The sequence below is a fragment of the Ursus arctos genome, unplaced genomic scaffold (genome assembly GCF_023065955.2).
Source record: "Ursus arctos isolate Adak ecotype North America unplaced genomic scaffold, UrsArc2.0 scaffold_1, whole genome shotgun sequence".
Lineage (NCBI taxonomy): Eukaryota > Metazoa > Chordata > Mammalia > Carnivora > Ursidae > Ursus > Ursus arctos.
In genome coordinates this window covers 13,353,561-13,373,400 of record NW_026622763.1, presented here as the reverse complement: position 1 = coordinate 13,373,400, position 19,840 = coordinate 13,353,561, and the positions used below count along the sequence as shown (strand labels likewise).

The following is a 19,840-nucleotide window of genomic DNA, read 5'->3' as shown; positions in this document are numbered from 1 at the left end:
AAGTACGTATCTCTAGAGAGAGAGTATATATGTCCTTCTGACTCCATCAACTACAATTTATCTAAAATAGCACCATTGAATAAAACTTTTCGCAGCAATGGAAATGTTCTGTGTCCATATGTTCCAGTACAGTAGCTACTCGCCACATATGGCTACTGAGCACTTGAAATGTAGCTAGTGTGACCGAGAAGCTGACTTGCATTATGAAATGGACATATCATTCACAGATCCTCTTTATACTGAGGGGGACAGACATTAATTCTTAGCCAAGAGAAGCCTTAATCCAGTTTCAGGTAAGTGCCAGGTTCCAGAGGAATTCTGTGTTTTGCAGATCAGACAGGTTAGTAGCAAGGCTGTCATTTGTGGCTCATTACTGAATTTCCATACATCTAATTTTTTTTAGGTATCTAAAGGAGTGGAGAATCCCTGCTCTACTTTTCTCAGAGGACTTCTCAGAGATGCAAATGAGACTGAGGTTAAAAAACCACTTTGAAACAAAATCCTTTTCAGATAGAGCTTGATGGAGACTCTTATCCCTGGCTGTGTTTAGACACATGTGAGATGCCTATAAAATACAGATTCCAGAACTCAGCCCAGATCTAACCAAAATATCAAAGGGTGAGGCCCCAACATCTGTATTATAAAACAGTCCACTGTGATTGCTATGCAAAGCCAAGCCGTGGCCCACTGGAGCATTCAACACTTTTTTCCTCCGGAAAGCTTTCCTGGCCTGCTCTGTCTGATCTAGAAGCTTCATTTCTGCTGGCCTTACTGCATCGTGACACTGATTCTATGTATATTGCTTTACTTGTCTCCCTTCTCTATTCTACAGAAGCTGGGCTCTTTGAGTACAGGGCCTTGGTGTGATCTCTGTGCCCTCAACACTTATTACTATGCCTCGTGCATGATTCTTGAAGGTTCTGCGGAATTAACAGACTTCATCCCATAGTGACTTCTCTCTCCTCCAAACTCAGAATTCACCATCATTAGAATATGTGGCAACTGTGAGCACACTGACGTGGGACAGCTCCTTATTAACTCAGATTTTATCTTATATAAGCTTTCTCTCTCCACCCAAACTGTAAATTCCTTACAAGGAAGAACTATTTCTAATGCTTTTTTGCACTCCCCAAAGCTCTGTACACAGAAAAGGAATTCAAGACATATCTACTGATACAGTTTTATTTTCTTATAATAGGAAATTGGAACACTTCTAACAACGAACCCAAATTAGAGAGAAACATGGACACTGGAGAAAGTAAAAACACAATCTCCTCCTCTTTTCTCTGCCCTGGTAAACAATCTGTCCCAACAAAACACAGCCTAATGATTAGAAAGGTTTCCCCTTACCTTGTCAAAAGGTGACAAGCCTTTAATTCTTGCCCTGAAATACCCAGCTGCAACCAAAAGTTCGAGAATTTCAGTGAGCTTGACATTTTGTTCTTCATCTTCTCTTGTTTCTACCTAAAACAAAAGCTAAAAGTTAGGCTGGTAAAAACTACCTTGAATAAAGGCACACCGGGTATATCCCCTGATGCCACAATTCAATAGCTAAGGAGCAGGTGACATTGGCTGTATCGCTGTTTGTGCAGGAGTGTGGGGGGACAGTGCTGCCAGAGTCCCAAAGAACAGCGTTCTCAGGCCTCCATAAGTTGTGTTAATTGTCATACGTAGCGGGAGAAGACACACACAGGTAGTATAGATTACTCATCTGGTGCTGAAGGCATCCAGGGACAGGAAGATTACAGCACATTACCTCCCTGCTCTCTAACACACCGTTTACTTGACACGCTCCCGACTAAATTATAAACTCCTTACAGACAAAAACAAGGTGGTTGGGTTTTTTTGCTTTTTTGTTTTTGTTTTTTTAGCTTTAGGCACATCTTGGTCCCAGAAGCTACTGACAAACAGGGAAAGAACAAAGAAGGGAGTTCAAATTATCTTTCTCTGCACTTCTCTTTCTGATCTCTAAAGCAAATCTAAGGAAGGCTGCCAACCTAGATACACTGAAGGATGATTACTGCCACATGACGGGACTGCCTTAAAAATAATAGATTCATCTAATATATTTAAATAGGGACCTGATTTTAAAAATTTTAAGTTGTATCTTACCTTCACTCCCAGGTGTTGATCTACAACTTAAAACCACTGAAATATTCTAGTACTTTTGCCCCCATCTACTTTCATGAATGGTACTTTTCTTCTCTTCCGTTACTGCAGAGCATAAAAAAACCACTTCTCTATATAAAACACAACCAACGTATAGCTGGCTCAAATTCTTGTACCCACCTCTGACTACTCCCTTCCCCAACAATGCCCGTGAAATCTTCCTTTACTCCATGTGTCACATTTACCCTTCTCTCTTTTATTTACACTTCATGCCAGGACTAGTGCAACTGCCTCTCAATCTTTCTTCTGTTTATCTGTTTTCCTCAATCCTTCCTAAATTACAGCTTTCACATCCTCCCTCTTTAGCTCATCCCCCAGTCCTTGCCATTAATGCATCATACACTGTCTGTAAGATAAATTCCAAAGTTCTTGGTTTGGCATTCAGATCTTCGGCTGCAACCTATCTTGCCAGCTTCATCCTTTACCTCCCTCCAAAACAATCCAGTCATGGTTATGGCCAACCTCAAGCATGGTTCATTCCCATTTCTTCACTGTTCACACCCCTTCCCTTCTCCTGATATTATCTAACCACCCAGAAGCCAGCTTCAAATTCTAGCTCTTATTTGATGCCAACCCTGAAAAATGCAGCCTGAAATGGTCACTCCTCTGCATTTCTATTTTATTTATAGTTCTTGCCATTCACACAATTAAGTGTCAACCTCTTCTGAGTGAAATGTCTGGTGTTAATATATATGCCTGTCTTTTGAAATGGGCTATTAGCTGGATCAGGAGAGGACCCATATATTATTCAGTCATGTTTACACCTCTCCTGAAGTAGCATTAGGCTCAAAGGACAATTAAATATGGAATGACAATGTTCAATCATCACATAAAGCGCATGACCTACGCCAGTCATGGATTAACAAAATGTTTTCATAGTCATGACACTGATAATGGAAATTCAAGTTTATTTTGAAGTACAAATTGCCAGGAGAGGGAGCTTACAGATTAACAAATAGTTGAACAAAGAATTATTAAAGTGATTGACAATCTCTTGCAATAGGAGGTGGTGAAGGTGACAGCTTGTTTTACTCCTCTCTCAAATCACCCTGGTCCAGCATATCAAAGTATTCCCTAGTTCTTTTTTTTTTTTTTAAAGATTTTATTTATTTATTCGACAGAGATAGAGACAGCCAGCGAGAGAGGGAACACAAGCAGGGGGAGTGGGAGAGGAAGAAGCAGGCTCATAGCGGAGGAGCCTGATGTGGGGCTCGATCCCATAACGCCGGCATCACGCCCTGAGCTGAAGGCAGACGCTTAACCGCTGTGCCACCCAGGTGCCCCTAGTATTCCCTAGTTCTTAAGGGACATGCAAAAATAAAGTCATGTTAATTATTCACACCTTCTCTTCTTTTGCAAAAGATCTGGGACAGTTAAGCAACATCTCTAAGTGGGGAGACTCAAAGAAAAGAGAAGGTAAAGAGCAATATGGTTCACAAAGACAGAGCAGAAGAGAAAAATGGAATGATATAAGTATTTTCTTAAAACTCCTAAGATGTAAAACAGGAACCTTTCATTTGTTCAATCAACACTTCCAAGAAGAGGACATTTCATCCCAGGAGGATCATTCCTGCCTTGCCTTGTACCTAATGAACACCCGCTGGCCAACCGCAAGGCAGATGCATGGCCCATGTTTTTTATCCACTCATCCACAGAATGGAGAAGTATGTATACTTTTGCAATATAACCTGTGAAATAACTTCGTGGTGCAAGACACTGAATGAAGAATGTTATTAAGACTCCACATTCACTTCACAGATTAACATTGAGACAAAATGAAAAAGGGCCACTGGCTAACACACGGTGACTGAAAGAATACCCTCTCTTGAGGGTATAAAAAGCCATCAGATTGGTTAATACATTCATTGTTAAAAAACTAAAATTCTGATAAAGGTGAATGACTGTGAGCTCTTAAACCAGGCACGCTAAATTTTCATTTGCTCTGTACTGTGGTTCACGTAAGCTGGAAGGCGGGGCAAGGTATAGCTATCTATCTATCCTTCACAGACATACAGTAAAGGGTTTAAAAAATTGAATTTAAGGAATTAACTGTATTAGGGACAGCTTAATGACACAGACTATCCATATTCATATGTACTGGTCCCTGAGCTACATGATAGGAATTTAACTATATCAACCCTCCTAATCGCCAAGAACTGTCTTAGGTTCCTAGGAAAGTGACAAATCAGACCCAGGCTCCAGGCAGTCAGAAAAGGGTTAAACAAAGGTCTCAGAGGATTGTGTTGCTTTTTATTTTAGAAAGACCCCCATTTATAGCACTGTGGGGCATTGAATTGGAGGCATTTAAGGTGGAACCTGAGAGGCCAAACAGGAGTCTATAGCAAAAGCTGGGCAAAAACTTGATGGGAGTCTAAAATAAGCAACAAAAAAGAAGTATCAAATACCAGGATACAGTTCTCAGTCTTCATAATCCCCCATTCCATCAATGTAATTTGCATGGAAGTTTTTACGGAACACAAAGGTTCTGACAACATGACATTTCTTAGGTTTTCCTAAGATTACAACAAAATGGACTTATATTCTGGGAGCACACACTGACAGATAAGTCTGTCCCTCCGTCACTATATTCCTCGCCTTTATGCACAGAACAGTGATCCCTCAATTAGTGGGTACCTGTGGATGAAAGAACTGAGGATTGGCAGGGGGTGGGCTGGGTGGAATGTCAGGCAGTTGAAAGTGAAGGGACCACTCACCATGTCAAGGAATCAGTCCTCCTGCCAAATACCTGCTTCAGAACCTTAGGAGGGGGGCAGAGGTGCAGTGTGGGTTCTATTTCTTTCCAGAATCTGGTAAACTAGACTTAGCTTTGGAGTAAATCGACTGGCAGAGAAGACACTTGCAAACCACCTAGCTATATGACAGCTGCAGCCAAAAGGAAATGCACGTTCCCTTTATTCCCAGCCAAAGTGGAAATCCGGAAACCACTGATTATCCTATCCCTCAGGACCGAGTGAGTATTTAATAACAAACACCTCTGTAACTAAAGACACCCGCTACGTTCTGGAGAAGCAGCCACGCTTCCGCCAGGCGCTCGGCCCGGCCACATAGCCCCACCGGACAGCGCGTCGCCTCCCGCACACAACCCAGTGCGCGCACGGTTCCCAAACTTCCTGCTGCTACAAGGGTCTGGCGTGCATCCCCTGCACACACCAAGGTGAGTGGGGCGGGCTGTCGGGACCCCGCGGGCCCCGCGAGGCGGCAACAGCCGCCACAAGGTCACCGCCCTTTGCACAACCCGAGCCCGGACCGTCCCAGCACGCGTCTCGTGACTCCCAGGGCGCAGCAGCCCCGGGCTTCGGGGCGAGCCCTGCGGCGCCGGGGATCGGGGGACACTGCCCGGGATAGGTGGGACCCCGGGCCCCGCGGCGCCCGGGGCTGCGTGGGGCTAGGTGTTGGGCTGGGAAGACCACCTCCGTCCCGGGGAACCCGAGAGCGGCTGAAGTTTGTCCCCACCCTCGCCCAGGCAGGGGTACCTGTTCGGCCCCCGGCGCAGAGGGCCAGATCTCCCCGAGGGGGACGCACCTGAGAAGGGGGCGGGGCGCCCCAAACGCAGCCCGGGCCCCGCTCAGCCCGCCGCCCCGCCGGCTCGGCCCTCTCCCAGGAACCCGGACGTGTCAGGGAGAGGGAGGTCCTTACCTCCGGGAGACCCTGGCCCTCCGGCCCCTTGGGCAACCCCATGGTCTTTTGACAGACGTGCGGCGGCAGCAAAGCTCGCGGAGCGTCCGGAGGAAGCTGTCCCCGGTCGCGAAGCTGCTACCGGGGTGGAGGCAAAGCGGGAACTTCCTCCGCCGCCGCCGCCGCCGCTGCCGCCGCCGCCGCCGGCCGGGAGCTCGGCCGCCCGGCGGAGCATGCGCGCTGGGACGGGAGCGCGGCGCCACTGCGCCTGCGTGAGAGCAGCCCAGGGCCAAGGCCGGACGGCGGGGCAGGCTGCAAGTCCCGCTGAGCTCCCCGGCCGGTGTCCGCGGGAGCCTTGCTCCAGATCTCCGCAGTTTTCTCTGAGGTGCTTTACAAAAGGGGCGATCCCTTCATCTCGGGGAAATTTTGCACTTTGGCTCCCTCTCTGCTTTTCACGGGCATCCGGATGCCTCAAGTGGGGGTGCTGTCCGCTCCGCGAGCCGTGCTTCGGAAGCCCTCCCGCTCTGGTGTTGGAATTCCTCCCGCTCTGGTGTTGGAATTCCAGCTTGAATGCGTTTGGGAATTCCAGACCCCAGCCCGGTTCTAGCTGAATCGGGGTGTCCCCTGCTTTACGCGCACTTGGGCAAACCTCTCGAGGTATATACGGACCAGGGAGTGGAGCTCCCAAGAAAGGTTTTTGCACGCCGGCTACTTCCCCAGTGTTCCAGCCAGTGCACCTCGTTTCCCCGGAAACCTGGTTTGGGATAATATCACCCTACCCCCAACATCCCTAGCGGTGGGTCTTCCTTAGGAAAAGGTCATCTCTGAGAGTGCCACTCTGTTTTGACGTCTTTTAGCTACCACTTCGCTTACATGATGCACCCCTTGTCTGTCCCAGAAGATGGATGGCAGTTATATAAAAGGATTGTCTCCGGGGCCACAAGATCCCCTCAAAACCCGCACTTGCTTCATAGTGGCTTCTCCAGCTTTTTAAAATTTAGTTAGTTTTAAGCGGTGAAGAAAGAGGTGACGTGAAAACTTGCTGTGGAAGAGATCTTTCCCTCTGTGGGGGGAAGGGGGAGGGGGTTGGAGGGAGTGGGGAATGTGAAGCTCTGAGCTCCTTGAGATCAAGAGGTGTGTGTGTGTGTGTGTGTGTGTGTGTGTGTGTGTGTGTATTTCCTCTGTACATACCTAGCATCTTAATAAGTAGATACTCAGTAAATGTTTGTCCTTGAAGGAATTCTTTGGGCTTTTGGTACTCTTCCTGGAGTTTGTCCTGACTGAATACCCATGCGGTCCCAAAGGCCCTAAGAATGGCCATTTCCTTCTTAAATGCAGTTAGCAAATACTGCTAACAAAACTGTGCTCCAGGCAGCCCAAATTTGAGAAAATTGAATAAGGAAATTAGGGCGTTGAGATGGGAACTCTCTTAGCAGAGTTATGTGACATCTTGCACTCACCCATTGGGAAACCAATGAATCTCAATTTTTAAGGCACCCATTCTCAACTTCCCAAATATATTTATTTTTGTAATTTTAAAATCGCCCTTCCCTGAGGTGGTATAGGATGAGAGGGAATGGAGGGTAATTTGTGGCTGCTGTTGAATGACTAGAAAATATTGATGCCTAGGGACAGATAGCAAAATCTCACATAGCAGGCAAGCCTAAATAGCTGTATATAAAGTAGTTTAGAGAATAGGGTCTGGAGAATAATAGAACTCAGGTAGGCCACACAAGTTCCCTGTAGGAAATGCCTTGCAGTGTTTAAATAAACACGAGCAGCTAAATTTCCCAGTTTTACTGTCTGTGTAGGGTGACAGCAGCAGAGCTGGGTTGGCAGCATGCCTTTTTTTTTTTTTTTTTTCTTTAAAGATCTCAGCAAAATGGCCATGGCAGCAGTCAAGAAAGCTTGGGCTTCCTGTGTTTGAGAGAGGAACTTCAGCGCAGCTTTGGAGAAGAATGTGAACAGACAATGTCAGAGAAGGAGATTTGTGAGGACTTTGGAATAAATGCATCTCTGTCCCTCTCCACTGGCTGAAGGTACCCATACACACATTTTGTCACCCTAGTGGGATCTTTGGGGATTAGGGATCATTCTACCTCTCCTCTGCACATTCAGTACAGAGCTGTGTGATGTTTTTCTAAGTGCAAGATTCTCAGGAACCTCACAAGTACTTTCTCTTTTTGGGTAAAAAAAAGGGTGCCAGAGTAAAGAGCTTCCTGTTAGGATTACCTTTATCCTAAGTGATGTTTTCTAGAAAGCCTCCATCATCTTGTTCTCATTTCTCCCAGCCCTTCTAAACTGGCTCTTGCTGTGACCAAGAAGGAGAATCATGAAGTCTTGAAACAGGAAGGGATCTTAAGTTGCCTTTAAGATGTGTGGTTTAGGAAAGTAGAGTGACACAGTTTAGGTCACATAGCATGTTAGTGGCTGTGCTGAGACCAGAGCCCCAAATTTCTGATTCACGATGTCCTTTTATTCATCTATCAAACATTCATTCTTCCAACAAATATTACTTCTATGTCAGTGGCTTTTAGACTTGCTACACATTGGAATCACGTGGGGAGTTTGAAAAGCTACCAAAGTCTGGGTTCTACACCCAGAGATGCTGATTTAATTGGTCTGGGGAGAGACATAAATATGGGAATTTTTTCCCTAGGAATATGTTGTTTTACATGCAGCACAGTAATGAACAGTGACTTAATAATTATTAAGTTTCTTTCTAGATCATGGTGGCACACAGAATTTAAGATCCATAAATAAACTAAGAATCTTTAAGTTAAATGAGTTCTTCCTAAAAATTCTTAATCGTATGCTAATCTGTTCTCAAGCAGTGAAGTTTTACAACACACCATCCTATATTTAGCATATCACATTTCTATAGTAAAAAGTGGAGGCCCGGGTGGTACAAACAAAGCTAAACTTCCTGTGCTTCTGGACACAACCCAGTTTGCGCGCGCACACACACACACACACACACACACACACACACACACACACACATTCTCTATCTCCAATAGAAAATGAGATCTCACATTTTCTTGGTCAAGTGATTTAATAATTAAAAATTTCTTATTTTGGGGGATAAGATTTTAAAAATCTGAAATGTTTAAAATTTCACAGGTGATTCCAATGAGCAGCCAGTTTGAGACCCATTCTTCTCTGTGCCAAGGAATAATTCTTGGTGCTGGAGATACTGCAGTCAGCAAGCCAGACAAGATATTTGCTGCCAGAAATGGAACATGCCACTTAATACGATAATATTGGATAGATTAGTGCTCTTCAGGAAAAAAACCCCAGGATCATGAATATGATAAGGAGTAGCTAGAGTCCAAGGCTCTTCCAGGTGGAGGGGTCAGGATAGGACTCCCAGGCAGCTTTTGAGGGGAGATCTCAATCTCAAGAAAGCACCATGAAAAGAGCTCAGAGAAAAGCTTTCCAAGCAGAAGGCACATCTGGGGTGTTCTGGACAACCTCCCTTTGCTCCCCCCCCCCCGACCCACTGTTTCCCCTCTCATCTTGCTTGCCGCCAGACAAGGCTGGCTGGTAAAGCCTTCATCAGCAGGGCCTGGCACGTAGGCACCTATAGTGTGAGGAGCTGGGGTGTGGGTCCTGGAGGGTAGAGTCTCGGGAGTCATTTGGCAAAATGTATCAAGAATTTAAAAAATATCCTTGGATATGATACTGCCACTTTTAGGGCTTACGTACAAAGATCTTCATCACAGTGTTATTTATGAGAGAAAAATCTGGAAACTATGTCACTAGCCCATGAAAGTGAGTGGTTAAATACATTTTAATGTGTCCATTTTGTGTAACATGATGTTGTCAGTGAAAATGTTCACTGCTAGAGGCCATGCAAGAAAAGGGCGAGAGATAAAGCTAGGTAAATACGAACAATGTCTGCCTGTCCTGTCAGAAAATCAGTAAAACATTTAAAAGGCAAACTGGAAAAATATTCATTACCTGTGACAAGTGTTCTTAACAAATGAGGAAGAAAAATTTAATACGGAAGTGAGCAAAAGAAAAAAAATTGAACAAAAGACTTGAAGAGAGAATTTCTAAAAGAAATTGTCACTAAACATGAAAAAAATTCTCGGCCTCACATTAAAAAATTAAAATGAGGTACCTTTGCGTGAAGGTAATAATTACTGTTTAAAGGACATTAAACTGCCATTGTACTCCCCAGTCAATAAGTATGTTTTTATGGAGGTTCTAGAGCGTGATTTGGCAAAGTTCATTTTTCACCAAATATGATTGAGTGCCTGCTGTGTGCCAGGCACTGAGAAGTCATCTCAATGGGGGTGGCAGGAGTGAGTCAGCACCCAGGGGACATTTGGAGTTTTCACAGTGACTGGGAAGTATTACCAACATTTAGCACCCAGCGTTATGGATGTCAAGGGTCCTGCATTGACTTTGGGTCAAAAGAATTGCTTTGGCCAGAGGAATGTGGGGAGCTATGGGATTGTCTCAGTTTGGGCTGTGGTGCTAAGAACCGTTCTGTGTCTCCATCACTCTCTTATGCTCATTCCATCCATCATGAGCACCTACCCAGGCAGTGGCTGCTCCCCTCTGCCTGGGCCTCTGACTGAGAAACAGACATGAGAGAAGGGAGGGGATCTGAAATCCCAGCCCAGCTCAATCCAGCCACCCTGTGAGCAGGATATCAACGTTTGTTCCGAACACTGAGATTTGGAGTTGTTTCCTAAGTGTGGTTATCATGGCAAAACTAACTAATACACCGTACAAGAAAGAATTGTCCCTCTAAATGCCATATCCCCCCCGCCCCCCCGGCAAACACTGGATCAGAAGATGAACAGAGTGGAGTTGTGGGATGAATGTGTACAGTCAACAAATCATCACATCAACAATTATATATTTGCATGTTGAAGTCAGTGCTCTTAATGGCAAGTTGAAAGGTGGGATGAGAAAGAGGAACAGGAGGTACAATTTTGAGTGAGAAGTCAGTGAAAGTTTCTCCAAGGGCATGATGTTGGAGATCTGGAGTTGAGCAAGAGTTGGATACAGAGTAGGGAAATGCATTTCAGACTGAGACCTGCATGGCCAAGCAGAGGAGCTCTGCATGCCTGAGGGGCTGGAGCACAGAGAGCTCAAGGTGGTTGATGGGTCTGTGGGGCCCAGACCAGGCAGTACTTGTTGGACTATCAGAAGGGATTTGGATAGGGGCGCCTGGGTGGCTCAGTTAGTTAAGCCTCTGCCTTCGGCTTAGGTCATGATACCAGCGTCCTGGGATTGAGTCCCACGTGGGCTCCCTGCTCGGCAGGGAGTCTGCTTCTCCCTTTCCCTCTGCCCTTCCCTCTGGCTTGTGCTCATTCTCTCTCTCTCTCTCTCTTAAATAAATAAATTAATAAAATAAAATAAAATAAAATAAAATAAAATAAAATAAAATAAAATAAAATAAAATAGAAGGGGTTTGGATCTCACTGAAGCACCATGAGAGCAATTAGATGGCTTAAGAAAATTTGTTTGGTGAACATTTAGTCCTATCACTGGAATCAATTCAGCCCGTGGTCTACGGAAATGGGCTTTAAATTTCAAGCGTCCCCAGTGGCAAGACTGCACATGTAAAACTCCTACTACTCTTCATGTCACAGGAATTTGGTAAATAGCCACAGCCAAAAATCCAACCCTAACACTGTCTGGAAATGGAAAAAAAGGGAACAATTCACTCAGGAAATTAACTGCTAAATAAAGTGCACTTACATAGCATTGTCCTAGGAATTTTAGTTCTATCAAGTTTCCATGGGAAACTAAATGAGAGAAAATCCAAATTACTTTAGAAGAGAGGACAAAGAATACTGTTTTTCTGGATCAATGGGCTTCTTAACTAGCAATAAAGATATGTTATGCTTTCATTATCTTGAAGTCAAATAAGATGGAAATAATATACTCTTAAGACTCACACATATATTGTAGATTTCTAAAATGTTATCCTAAGACCCTTCATGTGTCTCACTAAAGACAAAAACTGCTGCCGTGTTTCTGGATTATTTTGTTGGACTTCTTAACAACAACAAATATACTCTAAGTACTCTACCCACAAACAAAATAACACAGAAATCATAAGATTGCATCTAAGTCTTCTAAAATTGTGAAACATCACCCTAAAAATCATAATCCTAACAAGCATTTATTTGAACCATTATTTCATCCCTTAATAGCAATAAAAGTAATAAGAAAAATCTGAATTACATTAATATAGAAAAATATCTGTTGCTGGTCTTGATCTTCAGAAGTGGACTCATTACAAGTGGGATCAACTTGGAAGGTGACTTGCTTCTGTTTTCAGGTTGTGTGGACAGAGGACTGAGTCCAGTGCTTGGCATAGCAACATTTCTTGTTGTGATGTGATGGGCCAGTGAAGACCCTCAGTGAGAGAATTCCTAGGGAGATTCTTCCTCACTTTTTAGAATGGGGGGAAGGATAGAGGGTATTCTTCTCAAGAACTGCACACGCAGATAAAGAGATGTGCATGACACTGTCCATGGCAAGCATGGTTTGAGATAGAAAAGAACTTCACATGACCCAATGTTCATCAAAAGAATATATGTGTGATTTGTGATGTCTCCGTGGATTAATATACAGTAGTGAAAATGATCTAGAGTTATATGTTTGAACATAACATGATAACTATGAAAAATATAGAGGTGAATTTTTGAGAAAACAACATACATAATGATTGGCTAAGTTTACAAACACTCGGAATTTTATTCAATGCTTATATATACAGGAACGTGTGGTAAAGCTGTGAAAACGTGCATGATTGTGGTTTTCTCTGGAGAGAATGGAGGAGGAGCAGAAAGAGAAAGGAGGGCATCAACTCCATAATGTTTTATTTCTTAGGGGAAAGAAGATCTGAGGCAAATGCAGTATAATGTCAATATTGGATAGAGCATATGATAAATAGATGGGTAATTGTTACATTATTCTTACCTTCTGCATATATATATTATTTTATAATCAAAATATACTAAAAATGAAATAAAGAGAAACAAACACTAAAGTGCATTAGAGGCAAGAAAGGGGATAGAGGGTGTTGACTCCTCTTTGCAAAAGCTTGACTATGATAAGAAGATGGTTAAGGGTAGCATGATTGATGGAGGGTTTGTTTCTTTGGCCTTCTTTTAAGATGGCAAAGACTTAAGTATGTTTTATTAAATCACAAGGAAGAATCCAGTCCAAAAAAAAAAAAAAGAGGTTGAAAACATAGACTTGAGCCTTAGAGCCTGAGCTCTTACAAATCTCTGTCAAAAAAAATTTTTTTTCCCCATAGATTGTCAGCTCCTCAAAGGACAAGGACTGTGAGTGTTCTACTTATCTGCATGCCTGGAGCCTGCTTCGAACAAGTGCACCATGAGTGGATGGATGGTTGGTTGGATGGATGGATAATGGACAGATGAATGGATGGGTGCGTGGATGATGATGGTCTGATGCGTGAATGGATGAAAAGGTGTAATGTGGGTATATTAGCATAATGTGTTTATCCGAGTGGCCACCAGATGGCAGATGTGACAGGAAATGATTATCCTTTCAGAGAAAGGCATTCAAATGGTAGCTACCAGTTATAATTCTTATCTTGTGTAAGCTTATGTAAGTGGAATATGCTCAACATTTAAGTGGAAATTTGGGATTATCCTGCTATCTGTTGACCTTTCATTTTGAATATCAGTAGGTCAACTTAGTTTTTTCTGGTAAAGAAGCTGTTGGTGAAAAAAAAAAAAAGGAAAGCTGTGTTTGTCTTCTCTTTCTTTTGAAATCCAAATAAAAGGATGGTAAAAGTATGATTCTACAAAGGCTAAGAGAATGGAAAGGGAAATGAAAATGCTATTATAACCAGTTGATTTAAATGGAGATATACTTAATAAGGTGCAATCAGGAAACAACTGGGTTTTCTTCCCATCTATCTTCTTTAAAGTTGTTCTGTTAGGTGTCCTTTCCCCCACACCTGAATGATATCTTGCACAGATCCTAAGGCTTTTCTGGGTACTTTTGCAGGTGAAAATAGTCTCCTTTTCAGATATTAAAGAGTCCTGTCAAATCTAATCTTCAATCTTTCATCCAACTCGTACCTTCTCCCCTTTCCTAGCTTGGATCCAACCTTGAATTCTGCAAAATGGAAGTAGGGGTTCATGGTCTATGCTTTTATCTCTCTCTCACCACTGTTCTTGCCCCATTTACTAACTTATGCCTCTGCCCCTCCCATTAGGAGAGAAAAGGGAATTTGTATTTGATTGGGTTGTTGTACTTGGCATTGATGACTCTGTGTGGCAGGTGCCCCCAAAGCTGACCCTTTTCCTGGGGATGCTTTTGCAGATTTTTTGCCTACTGCCTTGTGAATCTTTTGAGCTTGCCCTTTTCTCCTCCCACTTCACTAGGTGAAGCACCATGCACCTGACATCTCATGATGTTCCCTTAATTCTCCTTCCACATACTCCTGGTGCAAGCTCACTGTGTCGGTGCAGAACTCTTGGGTGGGGTCCTTTCAAGCTCATTCTCCCTTTGCTGGTTCCTACTTAGTTCTGGGGGAAAACTTATGAATCTCTGTCTAATGTAACTATGGAAGTTTAGGCCATTCCACTCTGGTCCCTTCTTTGATCTATACAGACATCTCCAGGCAGTCTCAGGTGAGTAGAAGACACTAATCTTCCTGTCCCTACCCACCTGACCCCTCTAAATCTGGAGAACATGGGTCTAGTTCTCCCAAGGACACTCTTTCCCCCACTCTTTGCCCTGGCTGCAACATAGAGCAGGCCCACAGCCTTCTGCAGCTCAGCGGAAGCTGGCTGGTGGCTGAGACACTGGTCTCCATCCATGACAGGTCATCCCAGGGTTTTGAGTATGTTCATGACCCTTACTTGGCCAAAGAGATGAAAAGAAACACCTATTTAAATGCTCACTCCCCCACATGTAACTTCAAAAAAAAAAAAAATTTCCACTCTGAAGAGTCTCTAGCCTTATTTGTTTGTTTGCTTATGTATGTATGTATATATGTATTATTTTCATATATGGGGTAGGGATAGGAGGTGGGCTAAAGTCAGAGGAACAGGATTTGTTTTATTGTCTCATATAAATTCCTATATGAATGATCTGGCATCTTCCTTTGGAATATGGGGGTGCATTACATTCTGGGCTTTGAGCCTTTGCCAAAACTACAAATTTATTTTTTAAAATCTCATTTAACAGCCTGGCATACCTTAATTACATAATTATATTATAGACAATTACCAATTATAATTAGTAATCATTAGAATATTTTAAAAGAGCTCTTGGAAATTTGAGAAAAATGATAGCTGAGATTAAAAATCCGATAGAAGACCTGGAAGACAAAGCCATGGAAATATCCAGGAAGTCAGACATCATCACAGAGGACAACAGGAGAGGAAATTTCCAAAGCAATAATAAAGGAGTGTCGAGATTGAAAAGGCTCTCCAAGTGCCACATCTAATGAGTGGGAAAATGATCCATACCCACACACATTAGAGCGACACTTCAGAACACTAGAGATAAGGAGAAGGCGCTGAGAACTTACAGAAAGACCAGGTCACACAACAAAGAAATGAGGATCAGAATGGCATAATTTCTCGAGTAGCACAGGGAGCCAGAACACAATAGAGCAATGCATTCAAAATTCTAAAGAAAAGTTACTGTTAACCTGGAATTCTATACTCTGGTAAGATTTAATCAACCAGGATGATAGAATAAAGATATATTTAAACATAAAATGGACTTGATAGTTGTCTACGCAATGTTCATTCTCCCTTGCACCCTTTCTACAATCTATTGGGTGTAAAAATGTGCTCAGTTAATATCTAAGTTCTCAGCTTTTCATGCAGATTGGTAGACATGTTGACCTACTTCTGAGAAATAAAATGTAAATAGATATATCCTAGGAAGAGTTCTTCAGAGGGGTTAAGACAGAGCATACATATTGTTTACTCTTTTCCAGTCTTGTCTTCTGCTTGGAAAAGTGACACAAAGCTGGAGTTGGAGCAGCATTCCCCCGCTTTTCCATACACAGTCTTGTTGACCTACACACACACATGGTTCTGAATCCTATGGCTTTCTACTTTATGGAAAACTAGCCTTGAATTCTTCTCCTGCCCAAAAATGCTAAGACCCCTTTTGATCAAAGTTGGCGACTTAATGTGTCTTATTGGTGTCTGTACTCCCAGTGCCCAGCAGAGTAGGTTTTCAAAGACTGTTTTTTGAATGAATAAATGAACCAAAGAGAGAAGAAACATCCTCCTCCTCCATCACTTTGTAAGACACTCTCATCCTCCTTGAGACTTTAACACTAAATTCATAATTTATTTTCCTCACCATCTCTTGCTCACAACCTCCATGACCACCGCACCTATGAGATCCTTCCAACCCCTGATCTTAATGTGCCTTGACTTCTACGGGGATAAGTGAATGATTCCCAACTTCCTTCTTGCATCCTTATTTTCCTCTCCCACAGTGCTTTATGGGCTCTCATCAGAACAATTAGTGTACCTTCCAGCACTCCTTCATCTCACGACACTGCCACCAGATGTATCATTTGACCAGCACAGCCCCCGATTTAAAAACTAACTTAGTACAAATAGTATGTGCACGTGGTTTCCCTTTCACAATCTGATCTCAACATGTCTTCCTCTCCTAACTTCTCAGAGCCACCGTAGATTTCTTCCCTCTTCTGAAACCCACCTGGAACCCTCCTAGTGCTTTGCAATTGTTCATACTCTTCTCTCTGCCTGGTATCACTCTTGCATTCCCTCCAGCCCATAGCCCCTCATCTCACCCAATCGAAAGTGTACCCATTGTCCTAGGACCAGTTCCAATGCCACTTCCTCCCATGAAGCATTCCCCAGTGATTCAGGCAGAATTAATCCTTGGAGTCTCTATGGCTGCAAAAGCCCTTTGCTATTATGTCTATTATAAGCATTTATTAGGACCGTTAATACCGTACATGGTTACCTGCCCATGTGCACTCATTGAGGAGGCTCATTTTTGTAATACTCACAAACTTAGCATACAGTGCCTGGCATGTAGCACACACTAAAAAATTGTTAGATGAACCGAATTGAGATTCAAGGAGCTTATCCCCGACAGTGATTTAAGTCTAGTGACTTGTGGAAATAGGCAAGGGCAAAGCGTATCTACTCCCTTAGGGACACTGCCTCATAATTATTTTAAAAGTTTTTTATTTTATCAAAGAGCCTTAGAAACTGCTCCTTTTCAAAGCTCCACCAAACTATTATTTTCCTAATTAATTATTGCAGCGGGATAACTATTGCATAAATCAATCCTCAACTTAGTTTGATCGTGATCACTAATGAAATAGATTGGAGATCTGGAGCCCCAAAGAGAATGTTTTCAGATGAATAATATATTTTATTTGTCAGCAGTCCTCAGGCTCAATTTACGGCAAAATTAACTGAAAGTGGATTGCAAATAATTGTCAGCTCGTTGTCAGTCTGCATTTCCAAGGCCCTGAATAGATAGAATGACGAAAGGTAATTTCGTTTTTCTTCGTAATTGCTTCTGGATAATACCAGAGCCTTTGAAAGAGAGTGTGAGGCTGTGCATTTTGAAAATTGCAAAGAAAATGCAAAGCCTGGGTTGAATACCAAAAATTCTCAATATGTCAGATGCAGCAGAATTAACATTTCTAGGGTTCTTGCGGTCTGTTCCGCTGAAATTGTCTACAACAGATAACATGATTTTGGACTTGAGATATGAAAAGTGTTATTTCACGTGTCAATAGTGATTGTTAGGATGGGGATCTAAGCCTGGGTCACCTAATAATTTCTGAAAGGGGTTGAAAAGCAGTAAGGCTTCTTGCAAATGATATAAGGAGTTAGGGAAGACTTTTAGATTCTTAAGATTACCAGAGAATAAGCTACAGCCAATGGAGATGAATGAGCTTCCCAAGAACAAATACAGAAGATGAGCAGATAACGGTGAAGGAAGCAATAAAACTTGGTGAAAGGCCAGAATAAAACAACAACCTCAGCTTTCCGTCATTTATTCTAAAAATTAAGATGAAAGAGATTGTTGCTTGTCATCATGCCGGAGATCCCTAACTAATAAAAAGTACCTGGCCACCATGCTGTCAGACTTCAGATCACCACTTTCCACAGTGTGTTGCACTGAATAATACCTCGAATTGTTTATATAGTTCACCCCATGGAAGGGCTCCACGGCTCAAACTAGTTTGGAAATGTTGCACATTGTTTTCTCCTGTTGGAGGATCATAACATTAACATAAGAAACCTCTTAAGAAGTCCTGCCATAGAAAAACTGTGTATTTCACAAGCATTTTAAAAAATGTAACCGTTTGAATGTCTTTATTTTTTTCATATGTACAAACGAGCGTCTTTATTACATTGCTCAATTTTTAAAATTCTGATATAGTTAACATACAGTGTTATATTAGTTTCAGGGGTACAACATAGTGATTCAACACTTCCATACCCTCTTGATCCATCCATGTTGTTGCAAATGGCAAGATTTCATTCTTTTTCTATGGCTGAGGATTATTGCATCGTGTGTGTGTGTGTGTGTGTGTGTGTGTGTGTGTGTACCAACTCTTCTGTATCCATTTGTCTATTGATAGGCACTTCGGCTGCTTCTATAATTGGCTATTGTAAATAATGCTGCAATAAACAGAGGGGTGCATATATCTTTTCCAATTAGTGTTTTTGTTTTCTCTGGGTAGATACCCGGTAGCAGAAATACTGGCTCATGTGGTAATTCTATTTTTAATTTTTTGATGACCGCCATACTGTTTTCCACAGTGGCTGCACCAGTTTGCATTCCCGCCAATAGTGCATGAAGATTCCTTTTCCTCCACACCAACCTTTCTTGTTTCTTAATCATGTTTAACTATCGGTACAATTTGGTGCTCCGTGGAGCACTGGCATTCCCATGAAAGCCTGTTTGAGCAATGGCTCACTAGCTGATGGTGCTGGCTGGTTATGCAAAAAGGTCTTGATCTGTATATATCTGTATATTTAGATGTAGTCCATCCCCAGAGGTTGTATCTGGGAGAGCAGCGTCCATGCTTGATTCTGTGTGTGTGTGTGTGTGTGTGTGTGTGTGTGTGTCAGAGACTGACTTAGTTGGCACTGCTGTCTTGTGCAGGATGGGCAGAAAAAGTAAGGAGGCGAGTTATGGTTCCTATTAAATAAGTGGTCCCCCTAAATGCAAATTGGAAAGTTAAGTATTGCTACAGAGAGACCCTCAGTTGTCAACCCAACCAGTAGGAAAAGGACCTGAATGGAGGAACCATTCTAAGTAATCTGTGGTATGTTTCCTCCTTGAAAACCTCTCCAAGGGTCTCAGTGCCATGACCTTAACATAGGCTCTAAGTGACTGCCAGCTCAGACCCAAGCCCATCTCCGCATGCTGGCCTCACACCACTCCCTCTTCTTGCTCCCTGTGCCCCAGGCCTTCTGGCCTCTGATCCCCCAGAGGTCTAACTCTTCTCAGCACCTACTGCAGGCTCATCTCTGTGCACCTGTCTTTGAAGCTTCTTCTGACTTCCCTGCAGAAGCCATCCTGTACTCCCCAGATCAGATCAGGTCCTCTGTGGAACACTAGTCTTTCTTGCTAGCATTTTTAGCAAAGATTAATTCTATGTGGGGATATTTGTTAACATGGTACTGGGGTATGACATACACCCAGCGAAGTGCCGAATCTTGAAGAATGTTTTCAGGTGTATAAATCCAAGGAACCGCCATACAGGTCGAGCTATAAAACACTGCCAACATCCCAGAAGGCCGTGCCTTCCCTCCCTCCCCACAGATGATTCTCTTTTCTAACCTTTATCACTATAGGCTAGTTTTTCTCGTCTTGAACTTCCTACGGATGCTCACCATTGTGGCTGTGAGGTGGACACAGCTTATCGTGTTTAGCGGCATTTTACTTTTACCGCTAGATTATTCCATTGTATGAGCGTACCACAACTTCTTTATCCCAATATCTGTAACTCTCATCTTCTCTGTGAACTTCTTGAAACTGCAGAGGATATGCC

At 42.9% G+C, this 19,840-nt stretch overlaps 2 protein-coding genes across 5 annotated transcripts in view; one reads left to right on the top strand and one right to left on the bottom strand.

Annotated features, from left to right (window-relative positions):
• The window catches only part of CCDC93 (coiled-coil domain containing 93), an 88,694-nt gene extending 82,650 nt beyond the window's left edge, over window positions 1-6,044 (bottom strand). For 2 of the 4 annotated variants that reach the window (XM_044388259.3, XM_026510121.4), the window contains exons 1-2: window positions 5,827-6,026; window positions 1,351-1,464 (exon numbers count right to left, since the gene is read on the bottom strand). In XM_044388259.3, the coding sequence (XP_044244194.1) occupies window positions 1,351-1,464; window positions 5,827-5,868 (156 nt within the window). In that variant the 5' untranslated portion in view covers window positions 5,869-6,026. Of the gene's footprint in view, window positions 1-1,350; window positions 1,465-5,826 lie in introns of all 4 variants that reach the window. The other 2 variants (XM_026510120.4, XM_044388258.3) reach the window with 2 other exon arrangements.
• A 19-nt stretch (window positions 6,045-6,063) lies between these two features.
• The window catches only part of INSIG2 (insulin induced gene 2), an 89,933-nt gene continuing 76,156 nt past the window's right edge, over window positions 6,064-19,840 (top strand). The window contains exons 1-2 of the mRNA XM_048213919.2: window positions 6,064-6,190; window positions 7,677-7,844. The gene's annotated coding sequence lies outside the window, so the exon portion shown is untranslated. The remainder of the gene's footprint in view (window positions 6,191-7,676; window positions 7,845-19,840) is intronic.